General features: G+C 39.1%; 1 protein-coding gene across 4 annotated transcripts in view; it reads left to right on the top strand.

Annotated features, from left to right (window-relative positions):
* The window catches only part of htt (huntingtin), a 61228-nt gene extending 51918 nt beyond the window's left edge, over positions 1 to 9310 (top strand). For 2 of the 4 annotated variants that reach the window (XM_048196804.1, XM_048196801.1), the window contains 8 exons: positions 1370 to 1525; positions 1617 to 1807; positions 4225 to 4339; positions 4549 to 4780; positions 5101 to 5206; positions 5316 to 5478; positions 7292 to 7452; positions 7574 to 9310. In XM_048196804.1, the coding sequence (XP_048052761.1) occupies positions 1370 to 1525; positions 1617 to 1807; positions 4225 to 4339; positions 4549 to 4780; positions 5101 to 5206; positions 5316 to 5478; positions 7292 to 7452; positions 7574 to 7787 (1338 nt within the window). In that variant the 3' untranslated portion in view covers positions 7788 to 9310. The remainder of the gene's footprint in view (positions 1 to 1369; positions 1526 to 1616; positions 1808 to 4224; positions 4340 to 4548; positions 4781 to 5100; positions 5207 to 5315; positions 5479 to 7291; positions 7453 to 7573) is intronic. The other 2 variants (XM_048196802.1, XM_048196803.1) reach the window with 2 other exon arrangements.
* The last annotated feature ends 3650 nt before the right edge of the window (positions 9311 to 12960 follow it).

The raw sequence follows: 12960 nt of genomic DNA, 5'->3' as shown, positions 1-12960 counted from the left end.
TGGTAGCGCTTATATAGCATTATATTGAACTGACCAACACCTTCAGTGATTATAAAAGGCATACTCTTGTCTTGCTCTCCGTGTAATGCAGTCACAACTTGAAAAAAAAAAGTTTTTGTTTTTCCTATTTTGTGACTTTCCTACTTCATACTTCAGTACAAGAAAGGGAGTGGAAATGAATGATAAGCCAATAAGTGCTCCTCTGCTGCCATCTACTGGTTATAGTGGTAATTTCATGTCTTTTTTTTAATTTTTAAATAAAAGTGTTTGTTTGCCACCAAGTGTTAATTTTTCTACATCTTGAAACTTTTAGTTTTACAAATGGGGACAATCTTTGAAGGATGAACAAACAATGTTCAATAAAATTTAAGTTGGATAATATTTAGAGCTTTGAAGTACTGGGAAAAGTTGTGTGAAGCACTTGAAAGTTTTTGAAAAGTGCTTGAATTTCTCTCTCAGTTGGACGAACCATGAAATGAATAATGTAAAAACATTCAGCTATTTCTGCCACAATCCCATGGTTACAGTTAGCGTTACTAAATCCATGGTGAATGTTGGTGATTTGTGGACTGGAAAGCCATCTATAACTTGTTTATTCATGACTCAATGTTTCTCCTCTTTTATAACAAAATCGTGCGCCGAATTAGAATTTTTCTCACTAGATCTCGCTGCGATGTTATTAATTTTGTGGTGAATTCAAGCGCTGTGTAGTAACTGTGTCGTGTGATAAAAGATTGGACCATGAGTACCTGTTCTGAGCTTGTGTTGTGCTGTATAATATTGGTCTGAGCTGATAAATGGTCTGCACTGTGCAGCTCAAGCGCGGTTTGTTCCACTTTCATTTTGTTTGCTGTTTGATGTTTCTCATATGCAACAGAAATGGCAGCTCTTATCAGTTTTGGGAACGTGGTGGTCGCACCAGTGCAACCTCCAGCAAAAATTAGTCGCAACCGCTATCTTAGGATCAGTGTACAAGTTCAAATTCACTTACCTCTACTTTTCCTATAGACCTTATTTTCCAGAGAAACAAGCGCGCCGCCATCTTTAGAATATTGTCTTTTAACTTCCGGTTTTGCGGTAGCCCTGTATATTTCTATGGAAATAAGAATAAGAATAATTAACTGGTGAAGTGGATTTACCTGTTGTAGAGTCAATGAAAGTTATCATGAGGATTGTTATGTTTAAAGCAGATGTCTTAACAAATGTCAGTAGACCGGGAAGATTTTAAAATGAGCAGTTCATTCATAAATACAAGATCGCTGTGGAAATACAAGCCGGAAGTCAAAAGACAACGAGCGCAGCGCTGAAAAGGGGCGGGGCTACATAAGGTCTATACAATTCACATATATCCTTTCTTTATCTCTTTAAGCTGCTGGCAGTGTCTGATCTGTTCACCGAGAGGAATCAGTTTGATATGATGTTCTCCACTCTGACTGAGCTGCAGAAAGTCCATCCACCAGAAGATGAGATCCTCAGCCAGTACCTTGTGCCAGCTATCTGCAAAGCAGCCGCAGTGCTTGGCATGGTGAGAGTGTATATGCATTTCTGATGCACTAGCTTTATAAATAAACACAGCTACAGCTATTTAACAGTGTGGACTAATGTATCTGTGTCAGGATAAAGCCATTGCAGAGCCTGTGTGCCGTCTTCTGGAGAGCACCTTGCGCAGCACTCATCTGCCCAGTCGGATCGGTGCTCTTCATGGAGTTCTGTACGTGCTGGAGTGCGATCTGCTGGACGATACAGCACGGCAGCTTATCCCTACTGTCAGTGAATACCTGCTCTCCAACCTTAAAGCTATAGCACAGTGAGTAAAACTAAAACATGACCACACACACACACTTTACATTCTGTCTAAACTTAAACCTTTACCCAAAGAGTGGCAGTAGTATGTAGAATCTAGATGTTTACATTTTCTGAAGAAAAAATGCAAAGTTGCTACCACAATGTTAGGGTGTTGTAGATTGTTGCCAGGGAGTTGCTATGTGGTTGCTGAGGTGTTTCAAGTGGTTGCTACATGGTTTCTAACTGGTCCAAGTTAAAGGTACTGCAAGTATTATTTGGACATTGTTGATATTTGAAATCAACCCAAACAAACAAACCCACCCCTCTCTTCATTGCTCCACCTCCAAAACTCACACTCCAATCCTAACTACCCTGCTTTGAGTTTGTCTCGAACCCCAGCCCGATCGCCGCTGGCGTGCGAGGCGGGTGCACTAACAATGACGCCAAACACCGCATTCTCTGGTGGTCATCAGTTTTTTCTTATTTCTCCCTCTGATTGGTTAGACGTTTGTTGTTGGTATCGGCCTGACTAACTTCCAAACAGTGTTCTTGAAATACTACAGAGTCCACCTTTAAAAGAGCCCACTAGTCGATCTTTAAAGGTGCCGTAGAACGTCTTTTTAAAAGATGTAATATAAGTCTAAGGTGTCCCCTGAATGTGTCTGTGAAGTTTCAGCTCAAAATACCCCATAGATTTTTTTATTATTATTTTTTTTTTAACTGCCTATTTTGGGGCATCATTAAATATGAGCCGATTTAGGCTGCGGCCCCTTTAAATGCTCACGCTCCCCGCCCCCCGGAGCTCGCGCTTACCTTAAACAGCATAAACAAAGTTCACACAGCTAATATAACCCTCAAAATGGATCTTTACAAAGTGTTCGTCATGCATGCTGCTTGCATACATCGGATTATGTGAGTATTGTATTTATTTGGATGTTTACATTTGATTCTGAATGAGTTTGATGGTGCTCCGTGGCTAACGGCTAATGCTACACTGTTGGAGAGATTTATAAAGAATGAAGTTGTGTTTATGAATTATACAGACTGCAAGTGTTTAATAATGAAAATAACGACGGCTCTTGTCTCCGTTAATACAGTAAGAAACGATGGTAACTTTAACCACATTTAACAGTACATTAGCAACATGCTAACGAAACTTTTAGAAAGACAATTTACAAATATCACTAAAAATATCATGATATCATGGAACCTTTAAGTGATCTTTAATTTCCTAATAAAAATAACTATATTTTTACACTATATTTCTCTTACATTAGTACACCATTTACAAATTTAAAAGGGTTAGTTTACCCCAAAATGAAAATTCTGTCATCATTTACTCACCCTCATGTCTTTCATGTATCTTTGAAACACAAATAAAGATATTTTTAATAAAACGTGAGAGATTTCTGTTACTCCTTTAAAAGTTCATTACAATAAAACTTTGACTCTTCATAAAGTTAATAAATTGATCAGAAGATATCCATATGAATCGAGCAGCTTAATCCAAGTCATATGCAAGTTCAAACCTTGTTGGTTCTTGTGTCAAGCAAAGATGTTTAAACTTCTGTTTACCATGTTTGACGTGCTCTATGTATGTGCATTGATTGAAAATTATTTGTAAATAAAAAATTTAATCTGTTCATCAAAGCCATTTTGTCTCTTCAGAAGACTTGGATTAAAACACTTTTTCACAGGTTTATGAACTTTATCAAGTGTCAAATTAGCGGTGAAATGGACATTCAGTGGAGAGAAAGAAATCTTTCAAGGTTTATTTAAAATATCATTTGTGTTTCGAACTAACTGTTTAACACATTTTAACATTTTAAATAAATTATGCATAATTCCACCAATTTCAAAATATTGAAAAAACCTAGAGATTTCTACTAGGCCTACTAATAAGTAGTTATTTTTTCAGATATTTTCATCACTGCTCAATCCCAATGATGAAGACTCCTAGCTCGCTCTTTGTGAGGACTGAATCAACCTTCCTATTACCTGCGTTGAGCTTTAACCCCTCCACCACACCTCTCCCAGCGGCAGGCAAAGGCTGTCCATTCATTAGTGTTACACTAACTCTTAATGTTTGCCGTTTCATTTAAGAGAATATGGGATGAGAGGTTAACGGTTTGCGTCCTGCATCAGATAAAAGACTTCACACTGTTAGTGCCTCTCTTAAGAGGTTATGCCCCATGCAGTCAAAGCTAATGCCAAAGTCTCTGTGGCATGCTGGGAGACTCAATAATAGGTTCACACAGGCAATCACAACACACGCCCACACACTGCATGGTCATCAGCTCCTCATTAGCTGTAATGTATGGTGTCTTACTGAGATCTGAGATCCCTCATTAAAGACCAGGGCTAGAATTAGCATCTGATAGCCTCACTGAAAATAGAGGAATGTGTTTAGGCCTAAAACTGTTTGTGTGTCTCTCTCAGCTGTGTGAATCTACACAACCAGCAGCACGTGTTGGTGATGTGTGCCGTGGCATTCTACATGATGGAGAACTACCCCCTGGATGTAGGGCCTGAGTTCAATGCCGGGATCATTCAGGTGGGCAGAGGCCATAATCTGGAGAAAAGATCATTAGTGTTATAATATTCTTTGACCACACTTGATTCTGGACTTCAGCCTGAATGTAAAGAGACATTTATAAGAACGTGATGTGTTTCAAGCTACATTTTCAAAAAAATATTTTTCTTTATCATGGACTTTCTTATATGGCATTGAGCCTTCACTCTCACTCTCCTTTACATTTCCAGCTGTGCTGTATGATGCTGTCTGCTACCGAGGAGGCCACACCATCCATCATCTACCACTGCGTCCTGCGAGGTATGGAGCGGTTGCTTCTGTCCGAGCAGCTGTCGCGAATGGACGCAGAGACGCTGGTCAAGCTGAGCGTTGACCGTGTGAACATGCCCAGCCCACACCGTGCCATGGCTGCCCTGGGTCTCATGCTCACCTGCATGTACACAGGTGTGGCTGGAGAGGAAGGCAGGACACATTTCAGCTTCATCTTTAATACTGACCCACCTACTAACACCAACCCATAAGAACAGACTCACCTTAGATGCTTACCCTACTAACAAAGCACATAGCAGCTGAGTCCTCAGTATGAATTGGTTAAGAAGTGTCTTATGTCAGAGGTTTAATTTTGTTCTAGTAAAATGAAGTGAAAATACTATATAAGAAGATTAACATTCATAATGTTTATTTTGTAGAACTCAGAGATTTTCCTTAGAAACCTAGTTTTATCTGAATGTATCCATTATGGAACTGTTCTTCTTACTGGTGGCCTTAAATTTACCCTATAGGGAAGGAGAAGGGAAGTCCTGGGCGCCCTGCTGATGCAGACCCCACAGCTCCTGATAGCGAGTCAGTCATTGTCGCAATGGAGCGGGTATCTGTTCTGTTTGACAGGTACATAGGTTTGTTTTTAAAAAAACTTAATGCAAAATGCATTTTTTCCAGCTGTAGGTAAAAAAAAATTCTATTCAACTAATTTGTCTGTGGAAATTTCTTGCCGCAGGATTCGTAAAGGCTTTCCAAGTGAGGCACGAGTGGTAGCTCGGATCCTTCCTCAGTTCCTGGATGACTTTTTCCCACTGCAAGACGTCATGAACAAAGTCATTGGAGAGTTCCTGTCCAATCAGCAGCCTTACCCACAATTCATGGCTACAGTGGTCTACAAGGCAAGTGCAACTTTTTGGGCATTCTTAATGCTTTGGGTACTCTGTTACCCCCTTTCCACCAGCACGAACCAGGTGCTAGTTCAGAGCTAGTGCTAGTGCTAGTGCCAGTTCGGAGTTGGTTCAACTGACGAGCCTTCTAAGAACCGGTTTACCTTTCCACAGGTTAGAGAGCCACCACAGAGCCAGTTCTTGTGTCACTGTATACGTCTCATATTTCACAGCAAAGCTAGCGCCGCAGCGCCAAACACAAATACACCAGGCTCGTTTGAGATGCATTGGCTTTTCGAAAAGCGATCGGCGCATGACATCAAAGCTCCGCGAGAACGATCCAAAAGTACAAGGAGTCGCATGCTCTACAAACGCTCCCGCGGATCCGCGGCACCCGCCGAATCGGTCCGCGCTGCTCCGATGCATCTCGAACAAGCCTTCTATCAACAATCGCGGATGTTTCACTGCTGTTGATGCTCATGGCTTTGCGAACCCACATCGGCATCCAAACACGGCTTGCCTTAATTTGTATATAGACTGAAATTACAATTGAGCTGCTATTAACTCGATTAGCTGCTATTTAAAAAATGGCGGTCACAAGCTTCTTGTTGGTCACGGTAACCCCGTCCCTAGCCCCTGACGCAAGCGGTTCTTACTTCTAGCCCAGCAATGTTTTGGTGCTACTTACGAACCACTTTTTCTGGTTCGGAGCTGGTGCTTTGTGTGTCGAAAGACAAAGAACTGATTTGAAACTAGGCTCTGGCTCCGAACCAGCACTCAAACTGCCTTGGTGGAAAAGGGGTATGTGATCTTAAATGTGTTGGTTCATTCACATTAGCAAAATTTCTGCAAAATTTTGTGGGTATAATAGGTCAATTGTCTGTTGTCAATATTAAAGCGCTTTATGAAGCACAGCTCACACAGAAGTTACTTTCAAACTAAAGCCCTGGGTATACTTTTTTTACGAACAGTCGAACGCACAGCCTTGCAAAGTGTACTTCACTTGACTTGTGCACATACACAGATGTTCAACGCATGCTCAGTTTTGAGCAATCTCTTGCTACAAGTTACAACCCATGTAAACATCTTTGTATTCTTTCATGCTAGAGTTGTACGAATGAGGGTTCTTTCTAACCTCTTCGCACAGTCTCTCGTCTATGTAGGCCTGCATTGTCGCTGTAGCTTGCATGCACTCTGATCTGTTCATGCAGGTTTTCTTCGACTACCTTGTGAATTGATGCTCCCAGGGCACGGTTGCTACCTCGTGGATAAACTAATTACTGCAAAAAAAATTAAATGCGCATGTGTGACCTGTGCATACAAAGTATGCTTGGTTACAAAAACCTAGTGGTGCATGTACTCTGATTGGTGCGAAATTCCTGTCAAGTGCGCTGTACGCTGACCCTCACTTGCGCGTAAAAAGTGAAGTATACTTTGGGCTTAAGCAGCTTTCTGTTGGTCAACATGGCAAACTCGTTGCAAAATCTTCACGCAAAATTCCAGATTGCATGCATTCCTATAGAAATGACTGGATTTCCCCTGTGAAAATGTGTCTGCACCTTTAGTCTTACAATTCTGTCATAATTTACTCACTTTCGTGTTGATCCAAACCTGTATGACTGACTTTCTTCTGTGGAACAAAATTAATTTAGAACATATTTAGAAAAATGTTTTGAAACATTTTTTGTACATACAATAAAATCAGTCAGGGTCCAGTGTTGATTTGGACCCCATTGACTTTCATTGTATGTACAAAAACAGTGAACTATCCTTACTTTATAACTAGGTAATAATAGTTATTTAATGCATGTATTTCTTGCAACAGGTATTTCAAACACTTCATGCAACTGGGCAGTCCTCCATGGTCCGTGATTGGGTGCTACTCTCGCTGTCAAACTTCACACAGAGAACACCTGTCGCCATGGCAATGTGGAGCCTGTCCTGTTTCTTTGTCAGTGCCTCGACCAGCCAATGGATCTCTGCCCTGTATCCTTAAACACATTTCAATTGGTGCAATTGTACTGGTAACAGCACACTTCCTGTTCTCTGCTTTCCTTTTATTTTCCTTTTCATTCTTGTTTTCCTTAACTTTTCGCTTCCCCTTTAGCCTGCCTCATGTCATCAGTCGCATGGGAAAGTCTGACACAGTGGACATTAGCCTCTTTTGTCTGGTTGCTATGGATTTCTACCGACACCAGATCGATGAGGAGTTAGACCGCAGGGCCTTCCAGTCTGTCTTTGAGATGGTGGCTTCACCTGGTAGTCCGTATTACCAACTACTGTGCTGTTTGCAGAGCATTCACCAAGACACGTCACTATAAAACAGACCATATGAGACAGAACAATAATAATAATAATAATATATATATATATATATATATATATATATATATATATATATATATATATATATATATATATATATATATGAATAACAATAATGTATCTACAAGGCAAATTAGACATAAAAAATGGTAATATAATACCAGAGCAGAAGGCATCACACTTATAAGAACGTTACACACCAGGATGCATGGCAACAATGTATGGAATGGGATGTATGGAACGGGATCGGCTGCTATGATAGTATCCGTGATATACCAGAGGACATTGATCCAAATAGTTCATTGTTATTAGAGACAGTGGGACCAATCCAAACAAGACTGCACATCCACTGAAGTATGTGGCCACAATGCACCAGAACATCAGTAATCTGTAATTTAAAGAAGAATAGTAGTGCTACCATCAGAATATTTGACTGGTGTCTATATGGATGCTTGTCCTCTCCATATTTTGTATGCATAAATGCTCTTCATCTGGTATCAGAGAATGTTACTGTGGCAAAACTGTAAGGCTGGTCACAAAGTTTTATTGGTAGTGCAGTCAAAACTGACGACGTGTCTCCATCATTAGAAACACAATGTTCTAAGAGAATTTTCAGCTATAAACAAACTGACTGAAGAACATATTATAGTGAATGTTCTTACAAATATCTTGCAAACACTGTTAAAATATCTCCTGCACTTCCGGAATTCAGCCGATCCAAGATTAGATCTTTTAGTCCGCAGACCTGGAGTTCAGGTACTCCCAGATATGTATCGTCCAACCTGGCTAAAATCAGTACATCCGGGTATTTTACACAATGCCCTCCTCTCCACCAGTCCATACTCTCCTGCTCCCTTAGAAACGGAAGACACTGTCTTTCATAAACCCACCACCCCCTCAGTTTAAAATCATTCCTTTTGCATGGGCAATGCATTGCTTTGCTCTGTGTTTGCTGGCACTTGAAGCGAAAATGGATTGTAAATTGAATTTGTATATCCCCTCTAATGTGGAAGAGGTTGCATAAGACTATTGATATAAGATTTTTGTGCATTTAAATGTAAAATGTGTTTGACTTACTGAGTAAGAGGGGTGAATTGCCTGAAACAAAGTTTATTTTTCTTCTTAAAATTCAGTTGTCTATATTTGTTTTTAAGTTGACACATTTTTTAAGATGGAGAAAAAACAGATCACAAATGTGAATCACTGAAGTCCTTTTGTATGGAGAGGGCTTGAAATAGCTATAGCAGTTACTGTAGGTTTTTAGATGAGGGTTTCTACATATAAAAATTACCGCTCAAATCTACATACTGTGTCCCTTGCAACACATCTGCAGTTATTTGTTAAATTTCTTTTAAAAGCTCAGGACGTAAGATATGATTATTGATCTAGTGTAATGACTGGAAGTATGTATTTTAATCTATAGAGTGTTTACATCAATGTACAATTTGTGTAAAAGAAATAATATTTGTGATTAAATGAATAAACTGTGGTGCATGACAACACCCATCGGTGGACATGAGATGGTGTAAAGAGAAAGGTCACTGTAACCGAATATGCGCAATAACCCATTCTTTTTTTCCACTTTTTTGAGAGACTTGGGTGGCATAGGAGCCTTCACTGTAAATATAAGCCTAGTTGACAAGCTGAACATGTCTTGTATATTAACTTAAAGCATGCTTTAGTCTGCTTTCAATATTGATTCAATATTTTATGTGATGCCACAACAACTTTTGAAACGGGGCGACTTGTGATTGTTAGTCGATTCAGTCTACATGGACATCACATAATCGCATCCAACGACACAAGAATTGGGCAAATTCACACAACTTATGGCATATTTGCTACCATGGAGACAATTAGTTGGTCATGTCCATTAGATATCTGCTACATGATTTCTGGCAGTTTTACAGATTGTAGAACCAATCAAAATTATGGATTTACATAATAGGTTTTTTGATAGCAGCATTGAAGATCTTTAAATTTAAATCTTGTTTGGGCTGCTTTAGTGACTAAATAGGATGGTAGTGTTATGGGTCACAGACAGCTTGAATAACTTGAATGCCTTTCACAAAGACCACCAATGTGGTTGGACCAAATACGACAATACTGCAGAATTGTAATGTTAATAGTGCGCCACTGATAATTTCACAAATATCAGATAGTTAATACATTCTATTCTCTTTAGTTTGTGTGCTTCACTAGAGAAAGACAGGATAATCCTGGTTGGTTTAATGCATCTTAGGGGGAATGATTTTTAAGCCATTTCTCCCCTTGCATCATATTGCTAATTTCTAGCAAATTCTGATTTTTTTTTTTTTTTTTACACCTTCCCTTATTTATTTCAGTTTCCCCTCTTTACAAAAGTAGTGATCCTGTTAGATCTCAGATCAGTGTTTACTTTACTGTTTAATTTAAAAAAAAAAAAAATCTTTTATCTGAGAATATACAGTGCTCAGCGTCAATGAGTGCACCCCCTTTGAAAAGTAACATTTTGAACAATATCTCAATGAACACAAAAACAATTTCCAAAATGTTGACAAGACTAAGTTTTATATAACATCTGTTTAACTTATAACATGAAAGTAAGGTTAATAATATAACTTGGAGAACAAAATTTTCAGTTTTACTCAAATGTGTACTCATTTTTGCATCACCGGGTGATGCAAAAATGAGTACACCCCACTGAAAGTCTCTCGAGCAAAGCTAAATTTTAGACTACAAATGTCTAATTTAACAAGAATTCCACCACGGGTGAGTCAAATTATTCATTACACAGGTGTCCAGCAGACAGTTGACTATAAAAGGGTGTTAAAACCCCTTTCCATTTCATGCTGTCAGCAATGGCACCACATGGAAGAGAAATGTCACAAGACCTGAGAAACAAAACAATTTCTTTACACCAGAAAGGTGAAGGCTACAAGAAGATCAGTAAAGCTTTACTTATCAGTCAAAATACTATAGCAAAAGTGGTACAAAAAAAAAAAAAAATGGAACTGCAACCATCTCAAAGAGACGTCCAGGTCGTCCACGGAAGTTATCATCTCGACAGGAGTGTCTTCTGATTAGAAGGGTTGAAGAAAATCGGCATGCAAGTTCACTGCAGTTATCTAAAGAAGTAGAAAGCCAAACTGGGGTGACTATTTCCCATGTCACAATATGGCGTACACAGAGGAATGGCATGCATGGGTGCCATCCACGAAAGAAACCTCTCCTAAAGCCCAGGCACAAAAAAGCCTGCCTAGAGTTTGCCAGGGCCCATGCTGACAAAAATGAAGACTACTGGGACTTTATACTCTGGAGTGAAAACTGTAAGGCGTCGCAAAGGTGAGGAATACAAAGACAAATGCATGGTGCCTGCAGTGAAATATGGTGGCAGTGTCCTTATGTGGGGCTGCATGAGTGCTGCTGGTGTCGGGGAGCTGCATTTCATTGATGGCATCATGAATTCTCAGATGTACTGCTCTATACTGAAAGAGAAGATGCTACCATCACTCCTTGCCCTTGGTTGTCATGCACTTTTCTTACATGACAATGATCCTAAACACACATCTAAGGCCACTGTTGGATTTCTGAAGAAGAACAGGGTGAACGTGATTCAGTGGCTCCTGATCTGAACTCAATCGAACACCTATGGGGAATTCTGAAGAGACAAGTTGAGCATCACTCTCCATCCAGCATCCAGTCTCTAAAAGAGCTCATTCTTGAAGAATGGAAAAAGACAGATGTTGCAAAATGTCGCCAACTTGTATGTTCCATGCCTAGAAGACTTGGTGCTGTCATTAAAAAAAATCATGGAGGCCATACAAAGTACTAGATGTAGTAGTTTTTGTTGTGGGGTGTACTCATTTTTGCATCACCCTAATTTGAGTCAAACTGAAAAATGTGTAATCTAAGTTATATTATTAACCTTACTTTCATGTTGTAAGTTACAGATGTTATATTAAACTTAGCCATGTCAACATTTTGGAAATTGTTTTTGCGTTCATTGAGATATTGTTTAAAATGTTACTTTTCAAAGGGGGTTACTCATTTACGCTGAGCACTGTGCATAAAGTTAAGACATAGCTGGAGATGAGTGGATAGCAGCATTATATCCCACAAGTATCACAGTAATGCCATAATGGTCTTACACCGAAGCCTTCTTTAAAAAAAAAATAATAATTAACCTACTCCCTTTTTGTTATTTATTTAGTGCACTTCTGCAAACTACGGCTGGTAAAAAATAACAAAAATTGATGTATTTATTTTATGGATTGTTTTAACGTCATAAACTATGAAAATACTATAATATAGAAATGAATAAAAGATGTAAAATAGTCCATTTGGTTTTACTGTATTTTTTGGTTTATTTTTGTTTGGCGCACATTGCATGGCTCGTCAACTAGCGACTCGCGGAATCCAGCCTGTTTTTGATTTGTATTTCACACGGAATGGGAGTTTCAATAGCAAGCTAGTTTTGAAAGCATTAGATCTTACCCTCCCATTAGTAAAGCCACGCCTCCTCCAAAACACATGAACGCGCACAGCCAGAGCAAAGTCTGCAAAACGTCACATAAGAATGCGTTAAATTACCTCATGTCTCAAAGTACATAACATTACAATAAAAATGAACATAAACAACTTGCAGTGCTCTGACTTCTGCACATTAATAGTGTTGACACAGAAACATAAATCCTGAGAACATGAACAGCTCCGGGTAGAACATATTGCCATCTTGATGACATTGCGTGAACGCAGCACTCGGTGACTGTCTACAATGTACATTGCCTCATGAAAATGGCTGATGACATGCGATGTCTGCGCGAGCAGGGTGCGCAGAGGAAATACATACGCTGACAGGCAGGTAGAACATCCTATCATTGCATTTTTTAAATATTTAAACCACTTCTATTATTGGTTGCTATCAGGATGTGAATAGAGTTTCAATGGGTATAACAAAAAGTGTTTATGAAAAACAATGCCTATACATTAATGGGGAAATGGAGAGAAATTGTGTAATTTGTTTTTCATTTTATTCTTTTGTAAAATGACAGTTGGGTATTTGACGCTTAGTTTTCATATTTACGGAAGAGGATTAGGGCCAAGCAATAATAAAAAAACAAAACCATCTCGAGATTAAAGTTGTTAAATTTCGAGAAAAAAGTCGAGATAAAATGTTGAGAATAAACT

This window comes from Megalobrama amblycephala, linkage group LG7, assembly GCF_018812025.1.
Source record: "Megalobrama amblycephala isolate DHTTF-2021 linkage group LG7, ASM1881202v1, whole genome shotgun sequence".
Lineage (NCBI taxonomy): Eukaryota > Metazoa > Chordata > Actinopteri > Cypriniformes > Xenocyprididae > Megalobrama > Megalobrama amblycephala.
The sequence above is the reverse complement of the archived record's forward strand: the minus strand, read 5'-3'. Positions and strand labels throughout refer to the sequence as shown.